Source organism: Ranitomeya imitator, chromosome 9 (assembly GCF_032444005.1).
Source record: "Ranitomeya imitator isolate aRanImi1 chromosome 9, aRanImi1.pri, whole genome shotgun sequence".
Taxonomy (NCBI): Eukaryota; Metazoa; Chordata; class Amphibia; order Anura; family Dendrobatidae; genus Ranitomeya; species Ranitomeya imitator.
The window spans coordinates 39,093,591-39,107,218 of NC_091290.1; the positions used below are offsets into that span (position 1 = coordinate 39,093,591).

At 43.1% G+C, this 13,628-nt stretch overlaps 1 protein-coding gene across 3 annotated transcripts in view; it reads left to right on the plus strand.

The window, feature by feature from the left end:
• The window catches only part of LOC138648719 (phospholipase A and acyltransferase 4-like), a 210,578-nt gene that overhangs the window by 11,806 nt on the left and 185,144 nt on the right, over positions 1-13,628 (plus strand). For 2 of the 3 annotated variants that reach the window (XM_069738563.1, XM_069738564.1), the window contains exons 2-3: positions 5,361-5,415; positions 6,643-6,742. The exons of the other annotated variant lie outside the window; for it this stretch is intronic. In XM_069738563.1, coding sequence (XP_069594664.1) covers positions 5,404-5,415; positions 6,643-6,742 — 112 coding nt within the window. In that variant the 5' untranslated portion in view covers positions 5,361-5,403. The remainder of the gene's footprint in view (positions 1-5,360; positions 5,416-6,642; positions 6,743-13,628) is intronic. 3 annotated transcript variants of the gene reach the window in all.

Genomic DNA, 13,628 nt, shown 5'->3' on the forward strand with positions numbered 1-13,628 from the left:
GATCAAAAACACCGCTCCAAATCTACTCAGGCATTCATGCAGAGGAACAATTACACTGTTCTGGAATGGCCATCCCAGTCCCCAGACCTGAATATCATTGAACATCTGTGAGATCATTTGAAGAGGGCTGTCCATGCTCGGCGACCATCAAACTTAACTGAACTGGAAGTGTTTTGTAAAGAGGAATGGTCAAAAATACCTTAATCCAGGATCCGGGAACTCATTAAAAGCTACAGGAAGCGACTAGAGGCTGTTATTTTTGCAAAGGGAGGATCTACTAAATATTAATGTCACTTTTCTGGTGGGGTGCCCATACTTATGCACCTGTCAAATTTTGTTTGAATGCAGATTGCACATTTTCTGTTAGTACAATAAACCTCATTTCAAGGCAGAAACATTACTGTGTCCAACAGTTATTAGATATATGAAACTGAAATAGCTGTTGCAAAAAAAAATTTTTTTATAAAACATTAAGCTTAAGATTAATAGGGGTGCCCAAACTTTTTCATATAACTGTATCTGATAGAGAAAGCCATATAATGAAAACTCACATAAAGGCTGTGTGCCTATGGCATGAAATAACGACCCATCATAATTAATATAGCAGACAACAGAAAAAATATTTAGGAGCAATACGCGCCATGCAACTCTTTCCCTTTCAGACTCAACCTATAACAAATAGTGCAGAAAACTGCTGCAATGCATTGCTCTTCTCATTTGATTTTTATTTGGTGTACTACTCATAATAGATTGGAACTGAAATGCAAAAAAATTGAAAAAAAACAACTTTGTCTTAGGGCAGTCTCACACGTCCAGATAATTCCGGTACCGGAAAAATCGGTTCCGGAATTATCCATGTCCGTGTGTCGGTGCGTTTCTGTGGCACATCAGTGTGACACACGTGCAGCACACGTGTGCTGCCCGTGTGCCCACTGGGTGCCACACGCACCGTACAGGAGACAGCGCTAACGTTTAGCGCTGTCCCCTGCATCTGGTGTTGAAGCGGCGATTCATATCTTACCTGCAGCAGCGTTTGCTGTAGAGAAGATATGAATAATCGTGTTTAAAATAAAGATCCATGACCCCCCCCCCCCCCACTGTTATTAAAATACTCACCCGGCTCCCTCGCTGGCTGGGGCTGCTTCCTGTCCTGGCCGCACCTTCTACTGTATGAGCGGTCACGTGGGGCGCAATCAATACACAGGCTGAACTTCCCTCTGTCCAGTTTCCCTGGGTGACCGCACGCCGGTAACAAGTCTCTGTACTCACTCAGCGCACTGCACTCTTTATCCTCTGGAGTGCAGCCGGGTACACATAAGACAGCCCAAGATGCAGGGTGTCAGTCTCTCTGGTTCCTTTAGCCTCTGTTCTGCTCCACACAGAGAGAGCTCTGCAGACAACTGCCCTGTCTGCTTCCAAGAACACACTGACACACCTCCCCCAGTACTACAGGGCAGGGCTTTTTAATCAGTCACTGCTTCACTCTTCTAATTACAGCCACAGCTGTGTCTGTAGTACGCCCTCATGGCTTCACTACGATTCCTTGCACATTCTGGAGAGCACATACAGCTCCCCCTAGCTGTAACAGGGGTCACTGCCTCACAATATATATATTGTGAGGGGTCACTGCCGAGTGCTATGCGATTTTTTTTTTTATCGCATTGCACTCGTCCGTATTACGGTCTAGTGTGACTCTGGCCTAACCCAGGGTTACGCCTGAAAGTGGAGATTTGCAGGTTTCATACCTCTCTGTGCTCCTTTGATATGCTACACAACTCCCATCCCCCCCCACCCGGGAGGAAATGGGAAGGAGTAAAAGGCGAACACCGGCTGGACAGATGGGGACATCAAGGCACAATCAAATGACAGACACACAGGACAAAATACAGAGGGAAAATGGCTGCACAGTAAAGAAGCAAAAAAGCAACACATAAGAACGCCATAAGGGGAAGGTAGAGGTATTCACAACAAACTGAAAGCAGCAATCTCAAGATAACAACAGCGACTCTCCAGAACACTTTCTCCAAAAAAGCCAGGAACAGAATGAAGATTCTATTGCTGTCATGGAAGAAAGCCAGACACGAGTTTATATAATAGAAGGGTGTGGTTCCAATAAGCAGAACAGCCAATAGACCACTGGGAAATCTAAACCTTTTCCATTCCACAAGAAACCTGTTATCTCATGAATGGTCATGTAGATTTAAAGAGGACCTGTGCTCATCTAATCATCTTGATCTTCTAATCTCAGATATACGACAGTTAGCTTTTTTCTGTATCTGTGTCAGCAGCGGGGTCCTCTTTGGTTTCCTGTCATAGCTTTTCATTTCATTCAAAAGAAGAAATCATCAGGCTCCTTGAATCTTCTCGCCCGACCACTTGCACCAGTTACCTCATTCCGTGACATCTCCTCCAGTCCCTTTCCCCTGCTGTCACCTCTCACCTAACAAAAATATTCAACCTCTCTCTCTCTTCTGGTATCTTTCCTTCCTCATTTAAGCATGCCATCATACATCCATTACTTAAAAAACCATCCCTCGACCAAAACTGTGCCGCTAACTATAGACCTGTCTCTAATCTTGTCTTCATCTTTAAACTCCTCAAACGCCTGGTCCACTCCCATCTTATCCGCTATCTCTGATATCTCTCTTCTCGACCCTCTTCAATCTGGTTTCCGCTCTTTGCACTCTACTGAAACTGCCCTCACTAAAGTCTTTAATGATTTACTAACCGCTAAATCTAATGGTCACTACTCCATGCTAATTCTCTTGGATCTCTCCACAGCATTTGATACTGTGGATCATCAGCTCCTCCTCCTCACTATGCTCTGCTCCATTGGCCTTAAGGACACTGTTCTCTCCTGGTTCTCCTATCTTCCCGACCACTCTTTCACTGTATCTTTTGCTGGTTCCTCCTCCTCTCATTTTCCCCCTACTGTTGGGGTTCCTCAAGGATCAGTCCTAGGCCCCCTCCTCTTCTCTTTGTATACCGACCCTATTGGACAAACAATCAGCAGATTTGGGTTCCAGTACCATCTCTATGTTGATGACACCCAATTATACACTTCTGCTCCTGATATCACTCCTGCCTTTTTAAAAAAACACCAGTGATTGTCTTACCACTGTCTCTAACATCATGTCCTCCCTCTATCTGAAACTGAACCTGTTAAAAACTGAACTCCTTGTGTTTTCTCCCTCTACTAACCTACCTTTGCCTGACATTGCCATCTCCGTGTGTTGTTCCACCATTACTCCAAAGCAACATGCCCGCTGCCTTGGGGTCATACTTGATTCCGAGCTTTCCTTCACCCCCCACATCCAATCCCTGGCTCGCTCTTATCTGCCTCTCAAAAACATTTCTAGAATTCAACCTTTTATAACTTTCGACTCTGCAAAAACTCTTACTGTTTCTTTTATTAATTCTCGTCTGCACTATTGTAACTCTCTAGTAATTGGCCTCCTCTTACCAAGCTCTCCCCGATCCAATTTGTCCTGAATGCTGCTGCCAGGATCATATTCCTCACCAACCGTTACACCGATGCCTCTACCTTGTGCCAGCCATTACACTGGTTACCCATCCACTCCAGAATACAGTACAAACTTATTACCCTTATCCACAAAGTGCTCCATGGCACAGCATCACCCTACATCTCCTTACTGGTCTCAGCCTACCACCCTACCCTTGGTCTCCGTTCTGCTAATGACTTGAGGTTAGCATCCTCAATAATCAGAACCTCCCACTCCCGTCTCCAAGACTTTTCACATGCTGCGCCAATTCTTTGGAATGCACTACCCAGGTTAATACGATTAATCCCCAATCCCCACAGTTTTAAGCGTGTCCTAAAAATGCATTTGTTGTGACTGGCCTACCGTCTCAACGCATTAACCTAACTATCCCTCTGTGGCCCATTCAAAAAACTTAAACCATAATCAGGTTCCTCGCATCATGTTATCATACACTTTATGCATTTAATAGCCCTCTGTGTCTGTACTGTTACTTATTTAGGCTGTTAACCGGTTCATGCAGCTTTACATGAACGTCTGAACAACGAAAGCAAGTGTTACCATCCACCTCTCGTGTCTCCCTTTTTTTCCTCATAGTTTGTAAGCTTGTGAGCAGGGCCCTCGTTCCTTAGTATCTATTTTGATCTGTGTTTATTGTTATGCTGTAATATGTCTATTGTCTGTACAAGTCCCTTCTATAATGTAAAGTGCTGCAAAATATGTTGGCGCTATATAAATAAAAATTATTATTATAAATGTCGACGGACAATTCGCACTGACACTGATGCACCCTGAACCTATAGGACAGCTTGAATTTTTTTGGGAACTTGATTGGGGCTGCTTATCCACCATCCGGATTATCCTGCGTTGCAACCTTTCATAAATTTTTCTCTGCCGTCCACATCTAGGTGAGATTAGCTTCAGTGCCATGGATTGTAAACTTCTTGATTATGTTGCTCAAATGAACATTAAGATCTCTGCAGATGGACATGTAACTTTAAGATTGTTGATCTTTTTCAACAATTTTGGTTCTCAAGTCCTCAGACAGTTCTCTTCTCCTCTTTCTGTTATCCATGCTAAATGTGGCACAAAAAAAAACAAAACACCAGTACACAGGCAGAGATGCTTACCTGTCCAAGGCCTCCAACCATTGCACTAGCTAAGGTGCAGTGGACCCAAGTTAAGATGACAGATACACAGGTGCAATAATACCGATAAGGCAGCCACCCTACAATCAGGAATTGGCCACTTGGTGCACCTGTGCAAACAAATAGTCTGTATGTGGCATGTTTACACAGAAATGCAAAGTATATGGCTCAAAGCCTATTAATGACGCCATATAGCGGGCTAACCATAATGCATCCTGTGTGAACAGAGGCCACAGTATACTGGTGTTTTTTTTGTCTAGAATAGTGGAGGTTTTTCCTCTAATGGTGTTTTTTTAAGTGTGGCACACACAGACACACAATGCAAAGATTGAGCAAACTTCTCCCTTTTTTATGTGATTTCAGGTATGATTTTCCTATCGCCCGCACTTGTTACTTGCCACAGGTGAATTTGAACGAGCATCAAATGCTTGAAACAAAGTTGCTTACAATATTGGAAAGGAGGCAACATTTTTTTCCAGACCATTTTTGGGGGTTTGTGTGAAATCCTGTCCAATTTGACTTCTTTCTCTTTTTTTGTGTTGTTCCAATACACAGGAACAGGAAATAAACTTTAAACTTGTGTATAAGAAAACATGAGTAATTGCAATAATTTTATGGGAGAAATACTTCATTTCATTTTTTGGGGTGCCAACACTTTCGCCATGAATGTTTACTTGCTATTTAAACCCATAACTATTTCTATATTCAATAGGCAAATTTATAGAAGTTAAAGGAATCCGTAGAGAACAGGAGCCATGCCTTGCAAGGTAAGTGTAGGTGGCAGAGCTACAGGTCTACTCTACATTACTAGAGTATTATCATGAACATAATTTTTAAAGGACAAAAGTCAATTGCAAAACTTGACAACCTTCACTTTTACATTCTATTTGGAACATCCAACATGCATCTATGTGTGTATGTGGCTTCCCAATTGTCCCTATAGAAATACTGGCCAAAGTATCTCTATAACTGCCATACACAGTTGATAACTTGTAATGTTTGAAATAACCTTTAAATAATGTTTGACTTTAATAAAAATACATAAATACAGAATAGAAATATCACAAGTTATGAAAAAACTTAATTCGCTTAGTATTGATAAAATCCAGGCCGTTATTCAAATTAGATGCATAGATGCAGAGAACACAATTTATTATCACAGTTGCACCTGTTTTTTAACAAGTTTTTGGTGTTTTGGTCCTTTTTGCTTATTTGCCCCAAATTCCCCTTTTGAATTTTCAAAAAGACGCAGTTTGTCTCAAATGTACTCCAGTCCTATCCTGAAGCGATTGTATTTTTGCCAGGAATTTTTACATATATTTAATTCTGCAAAATGTGTGACTTTTTGCACTAAAAAAAGCCGTAAATTTTGATAAAGACGTAAAAAAGAGCATTTTGACCACATGCAACATTTTAATAAAATTCCCCTCCCCCAAATAAAAAAATCCAAGAAAATGCCACAATACATTTTAAGAAAAGCAACTTTAAAAAAAGGGATAAAAAGGTGGATTACTATGCAGTACTTTTGTGGTTTCCTGATGAAGGAGTCATAGTACTTCGAAATGTGTTGAATAAAACCAGTTTTTCATCTGAACATCCATTTGGACTTCTATCTTTCAAGCAGCGCGGCATTAATCCATCTTTTTATCCCTTTTTTTATTACTCTGGCTGCTCACGAGGAGACCGGTGGATCTGCAGCAGCTAATATTTCTATGAGCCTGTGTTTGGGCTCTATCTGATGAGCAATATCTGATTACAGGTATCTCTTAAAACCCAGATAAGACCCTATTGCTCTTTTACTTTCCTTCCAGCTTTTTATTGAAGAAAAGCAACTTAAGATGCAGATGATTAGCCGGGCCCAACAATTCTTTACTATAAAAGTTAATATTATTATTATTATTATTATTATTATTAATATTCAACTACCTAAGGAGATAGAGAAAAATTACTTCTAGTAATGGATATGCTTTAAAGTTATAATGTTTTTCTCAAAGGGACCTTTACCACAACCGGGCGATTTGATTGAATTTGACTACGCTTTTTATCATCATTGGGGAGTATGTGTTGCAGACGGGAAGGTTGTTCATTTAACAGGTAAGGCCTCCTTCATATGTCCTGATGATTCTTGTACAGGAAAAATCAGTATTGATGAGATCTGTTGTCCAAATGCCATCCATATGTAAGCATGTGACATTCGTATGACATCCGTGTATCCGTTTGCTGTCCATGTGTCACATCCGCGTGCTGTGTGTCCGTGTGACACGTACCGACTCCTGGGAAAAGCAGTACAGTTTGCGCTGATTCCATGTGCCAGCTGCTGAAGGCAGCTCACATCATTGTCTCCTTGTCACACTTCGACCAAATATAAGCCCTCATCCGCTCCAGAAATGGCACATCCATAAAATGCGCCAAAATATTCCTTCATTACAGGATACAAGGGCTTCAATGTAATGGGCATTAGGTGAGTATAACAGGGTTTGTTATTTTTAAATAAAAATGGAAAAGTGTGTTTTGTTTTGACTTCAAATAAAATACTTTACACTTGCTGTGTATTTATTTACAATATAACTTACAGCCTGTAAAGACCACATGGCCACCTCAACACCATTGGAGCTCCTGCAACCCCTCACCCTACTGTCTCCTTCCCCACCATCCTGTAGAATGTAAGCCCGCAAGGGCAGGGTCCTCTTCCCTCTGTACCAGTCTCACAAGGATATCGGAAGGAGATATAAAAGGGGAGACAAGGGGCTCAGAGTCTAAGTGTAGGTGTATATTCACAGCAAGAAATATATATTGTTGCACTCACCCTTTGGATGTCTTGTATGTACATTCAATTGATGGATCCATGCCTTATAATATTCCGGTAGGCAGCACTATTGCAGGAACTATGCCAGCCTTGATCCAAGGATTGCATGTGAATACAATGGTTAGAGAAAAAAAAATATATTTTCTTGGCGCTTCCGGAAGACAAGGATAGTTTGAAGGTTGAGATAATTTGCTCAGTACCAAATTTATTAGGACACTTTAATAAGAACAAAACAACACGTTTCAGCCCACAACGGCCTTCATCAGGTATTATATATGCTTTTAAAAATATTTTAAAAGAAAGTTATCTTTATAGACTGGTGACTCCTAACACATAGCAGGGGTGTGCCTGAATTAATTAGGATTAACACTCCACCCCAAGTGAGTCAGTGTGATCTTAAACCAATCCTGGTGTATCAAATGTTATAATGGTATAATAAAAAAAAAAAAATTATATATAGGTAAATAAATATACAGTGGGGCAAAAAAGTATTTAGTCAGTCAGCAATAGTGCAAGTTCCACCACTTAAAAAGATGAGAGGCGTCTGTAATTTACATTATAGGTAGACCTCAACTATGGGAGACAAACTGAGAAAAAAAAATCCAGAAAATCACATTGTCTGTTTTTTTAACATTTTATTTGCATATTATGGTGGAAAATAAGTATTTGGTCAGAAACAAAATTTCATCTCAATACTTTGTAATATATCCTTTGTTGGCAATGACAGAGGTCAAACGTTTTCTGTAAGTCTTCACAAGGTTGCCACACACTGTTGTTGGTATGTTGGCCCATTCCTCCATGCAGATCTCCTCTAGAGCAGTGATGTTTTTGGCTTTTCACTTGACAACACGGACTTTCAACTCCCTCCAAAGGTTTTCTATAGGGTTGAGACCTGGAGACTGGCTAGGCCACTCCAAGACCTTGAAATGCTTCTTACGAAGCCACTCCTTCGTTGCCCTGGCGGTGTGCTTTGGATCATTGTCATGTTGAAAGACCCAGCCACGTTTCATCTTCAATGCCCTTGCTGATGGAAGGAGGTTTGCTGTTGTGAATTCTGTGGCTGAGTTCACTTCTGTGGTCACAAGTGGTATTGCAGTCTCTGGGCTTCCTCCCTCAGGTGTTTTGGTGAGCTCGTTGGCTGCCTTGCTATTTAGCTCCACCTGAGTCTGTCTTCCTTGCTCCTTGTCAATGTTCCAGTGTTGGATCTGAGCTACTGCATCTTTCCTTGGGCCTGCTGCTCTGCTAGATAAGTGCTTCTAGTTTGTTTTCTGTTTTTTCTGTCCAGCTTGTTATTTTCTTTTGCTGGAAGCTCTGAGAAGCAAAGGGGTGCACCGCCGTGCTGTTAGTTCGGCACGGTGGGTCTTTTTGCCCCTTTGCGTGGTTTTCGTTTTAGGGTTTTTTGTAGACTGCATAGTTCTCTTTGCTATCCTCGCTCTGTCTAGAATATCGGGCCTCACTTTGCTGAATCTATTTCATTCCTACGTTTGTCTTTTCATCTTGCTAACAGTCATTATATGTGGGGGGCTGCCTATTCCTTTGGGGTATTTCTCTGAGGTAAGTCAGGCTTGTATTTCTATCTTCAGGCTAGTCAGCTCCTCAGGCAGTGCCGAGTTGCATAGGTAGTTGATAGGCGCAATCCACTGCTGCTTCCAGTTGTGTGAGGATAGATCAGGTACTGCAGTCTACAGAGATTCCACGTCTCAGAGCTCGTCCTATTGTTTTGGGTTATTGTCAGATCTCTGTATGTGCGCTGATTACTGCACGCTGTGTTGCCTGATTGCCAGCCATAACAGTACAAGGAGCCATTCAATGATTTCCAATAGAGGGAAAAAAGAAATCCTGACATCATTTTTTTTTTCTTAGCTCTGTCTTCAGTCTTTTTTTTCCCCTAGACATTAGAGTGCTTCAGGACACAGCTGTGGACATGGATATTCAGGCTCTGTGCTCCTCAATGGATAATCTCGTTGTAAATGTACAAAAGATTCAAGATACTATTGATCAGAAATCGATGCTAGAACCAAGAATTCCGATTCCTGATTTGTTTTTTGGTGACAGAACTAAGTTCCTGAGCTTCAGAAATAATTGTAAGCTATTTTTGGCCTTGAAACCTCATTCTTCTGGTAATCCTATTCAACAGGTTTTGATTATTATTTCTTTTTTGCGCGGCGACCCACAGGACTGGGCGTTTTCTCTTGCACCAGGAGATTCTGCATTGAGTAATGTTGATGCATTTTTCCAGGCGCTGGGATTGCTTTACGATGAGCCTAATTCAGTGGATCAAGCTGAGAAAAATCTGCTGGCTTTATGCCAGGGTCAGGATGATGTAGAAGTATATTGTCAGAAATTTAGAAAATGGTCAGTACTCACTCTGTGGAATGAATCTGCACTAGCGGCTTTGTTCAGAAAGGGTCTCTCTGAAGCTCTTAAGGATGTAATGGTGGGATTTCCTATGCCTGCTGGTTTGAATGAGTCTATGTCCTTGGCCATTCAGATCGGTCGTCGCTTGCGCGAGCGTAAATCTGTGCACCATCTGGCGGTATTGTCTGAGAGTAAGCCTGAGCCTATGCAGTGCGACAGGACTATGACTAAAGTAGAACGGCACGAACACAGACGTCTGAACAGACTGTGTTTCTATTGTGGTGATTCTACTCATGCTATTTCTAATTGTCCTAAACGCACTAGGCGGTTCGATAGCTCTGCCGTTATTGGTACTGTACAGTCCAAATTCCTTTTGTCCATTACCTTAATGTGCTCTTTGTCATCGTATTCTGTCATGGCGTTTGTGGATTCAGGCGCTGCCCTGAATCTGATGGATTTGGATTATGCTAAACGTTGTGGATTTTTCTTGGAGCCTTTGCGGTGTCCTATTCCGTTGAGAGGAATTGATGCTACACCTCTGGCCAAGAATAAGCCTCAGTACTGGGCCCAGCTGACCATGTGCATGGCTCCTGCACATCAGGAAGTTATTCGCTTTTTGGTACTGCATAATTTGCATGATGTGGTCGTGTTGGGGTTGCCATGGCTACAAACCCATAATCCAGTATTGGATTGGAACTCTATGTCGGTAACCAGCTGGGGTTGTCAGGGAGTACATGGTGATGTTCCATTTTTGTCTATTTCGTCATCCATTCCTTCTGACATCCCAGAGTTCTTGTCGGACTTTCAGGATGTATTTGAAGAGTCCAAGTCTGATGCCCTTCCTCCGCATAGGAATTGTGATTGTGCTATCGATTTGATTCCTGGTAGTAAATTCCCTAAGGGTCGTTTATTTAATTTGTCCGTACCTGAACACACCGCTATGCGCAGTTATGTGAAGGAGTCCCTGGAGAAGGGACATATTCGCCCATCGTCGTCACCATTGGGAGCAGGGTTCTTTTTTGTAGCCAAGAAGGATGGTTCGCTAAGACCGTGTATTGATTACCGCCTTCTTAATAAGATCACTGTTAAGTTTCAGTATCCCTTGCCATTGATTTCTGACTTGTTTGCTCGGATTAAGGGGGCTAGTTGGTTTACTAAGATTGATCTTCGTGGTGCGTATAATCTGGTGAGAATCAGGCAGGGAGATGAATGGAAAACGGCATTTAATACGCCCGAGGGTCATTTTGAGTATCTGGTGATGCCGTTCGGACTTGCCAATGCTCCATCTGTTTTTCAGTCTTTTATGCATGACATTTTCCGTGAGTATCTGGATAAATTCTTGATTGTTTACTTGGATGACATTTTGATCTTCTCTGATGATTGGGAGTCTCATGTGAAGCAAGTCAGAATGGTTTTCCAGGTACTGCGTGCTAATTCCTTGTTCGTGAAGGGATCAAAGTGTCTCTTCGGTGTGCAGAAAGTTTCATTTTTGGGGTTCATCTTTTCCCCTTCTACTATCGAGATGGATCCGGTTAAGGTTCAGGCCATCCAGGATTGGACTCAGCCGACATCTCTAAAAAGTTTGCAGAAATTCCTGGGCTTTGCTAATTTTTATCGTCGCTTCATCTGTAATTTTTCTAGCATTGCTAGACCATTGACCGATTTGACCAAGAAGGGTGCTGATTTGGTTAATTGGTCTTCTGCTGCCGTGGAAGCTTTTCAGGAGTTGAAGCGTCGTTTTTGCTGTGCCCCTGTGTTGTGTCAACCTGATGTTTCTCTTCCGTTCCAGGTCGAGGTTGATGCTTCTGAGATTGGTGCAGGGGCGGTTTTGTCACAGAGAGGTTCTGGTTGCTCAGTGTTCAAACCATGTGCTTTCTTTTCCAGGAAATTTTCTGCTGCTGAGCGTAATTATGATGTGGGCAACCGAGAGTTGCTGGCCATGAAGTGGGCATTCGAGGAGTGGCGTCATTGGCTTGAGGGTGCTAAGCATCGCGTGGTGGTTTTGACTGATCATAAGAACCTTACTTATCTTGAGTCTGCCAAGCGCTTGAATCCTAGACAGGCCCGTTGGTCGTTATTTTTTGCTCGTTTTGATTTTGTGATTTCATACCTTCCGGGCTCTAAAAATGTGAAGGCGGATGCTCTGTCTAGGAGTTTTGTGCCCGACTCTCCGGGGTTATCTGAGCCGGCGAGTATCCTCAAGGAAGGAGTCATTGTGTCTGCCATCTCCCCTGATTTGCGGAGAGTGTTGCAGAAATTTCAGGCTAATAAACCTGATCGTTGTCCGGCCGAGAAACTGTTCGTCCCTGATAGGTGGACTAGTAAAGTTATCTCTGAACTTCATTGTTCGGTGCTGGCCGGTCATCCAGGAATCTTTGGTACCAGGGAGTTGGTTGCTAGATCCTTCTGGTGGCCATCTCTGTCACGGGATGTGCGTGCTTTTGTGCAGTCCTGTGGAATTTGTGCTAGGGCTAAGCCCTGCTGTTCACGTGCCAGTGGGTTGCTTTTGCCCTTGCCGGTCCCGAAGAGGCCTTGGACACATATTTCGATGGATTTCATTTCTGACCTTCCCGTTTCTCAAAAGATGTCTGTCATTTGGGTGGTCTGTGATCGCTTTTCTAAAATGGTCCATCTGGTGCCCTTGGTTAAATTGCCTTCCTCCTCTGATTTGGTGCCTTTGTTCTTCCAGCATGTGGTTCGTTTACATGGCATTCCTGAGAATATTGTTTCTGACAGAGGTTCCCAGTTTGTCTCGAGGTTCTGGCGAGCCTTTTGTGGTAGGATGGGCATTGACCTATCTTTTTCCTCGGCCTTCCATCCTCAGACTAATGGCCAGACCGAACGAACCAATCAGACCTTGGAAACATATCTGAGATGTTTTGCTTCCGCTGACCAGGATGATTGGGTGTCATTTTTGCCGTTGGCTGAGTTCGCCCTTAATAATCGGGCCAGCTCGGCTACCTTGGTCTCTCCATTTTTCTGCAATTCTGGGTTCCATCCTCGTTTCTCTTCAGGACAGGTTGAGTCTTCGGACTGTCCTGGTGTGGATTATGTGGTGGACAGGTTGCAGCAGATCTGGACTCAGGTAGTGGACAATTTGACCTTGTCCCAGGAGAAGGCTCAGCTTTTCGCTAATCGCAGACGCCGTGTGGGACCCCGACTTCGTGTTGGGGATCTGGTTTGGTTATCTTCTCGTCATATACCTATGAAGGTTTCCTCTCCTAAATTTAAACCTCGTTTTATTGGTCCGTATAGGATTTCTGAGATTCTCAATCCGGTGTCTTTTCGTCTGACCCTCCCAGACTCCTTTTCCATACATAATGTATTCCATAGGTCGTTGTTGAGGAGATACGTGGCACCTATGGTTCCATCTGTGGAGCCTCCTGCCCCTGTTTTGGTGGAGGGGGAATTGGAGTATATTGTGGAGAAGATTTTGGATTCTCGTGTCTCTAGACGGAAACTCCAGTATCTGGTCAAATGGAAGGGTTATGCTCAGGAAGATAATTCCTGGGTTTTTGCCTCTGATGTCCATGCCCCAGATCTTGTTCGTGCCTTTCATGTGGCTCATCCTGGTCGGCCTGGGGGTTCTGGTGAGGGTTCGGTGACCCCTCCTCAAGGGGGGGGTACTGTTGTGAATTCTGTGGCTGAGTTCACTTCTGTGGTCACAAGTGGTATTGCAGTCTCTGGGCTTCCTCCCTCAGGTGTTTTGGTGAGCTCGTTGGCTGCCTTGCTATTTAGCTCCACCTGAGTCTGTCTTCCTTGCTCCTTGTCAATGTTCCAGTGTTGGATCTGAGCTACTGCATCTTTCCTTGGGCC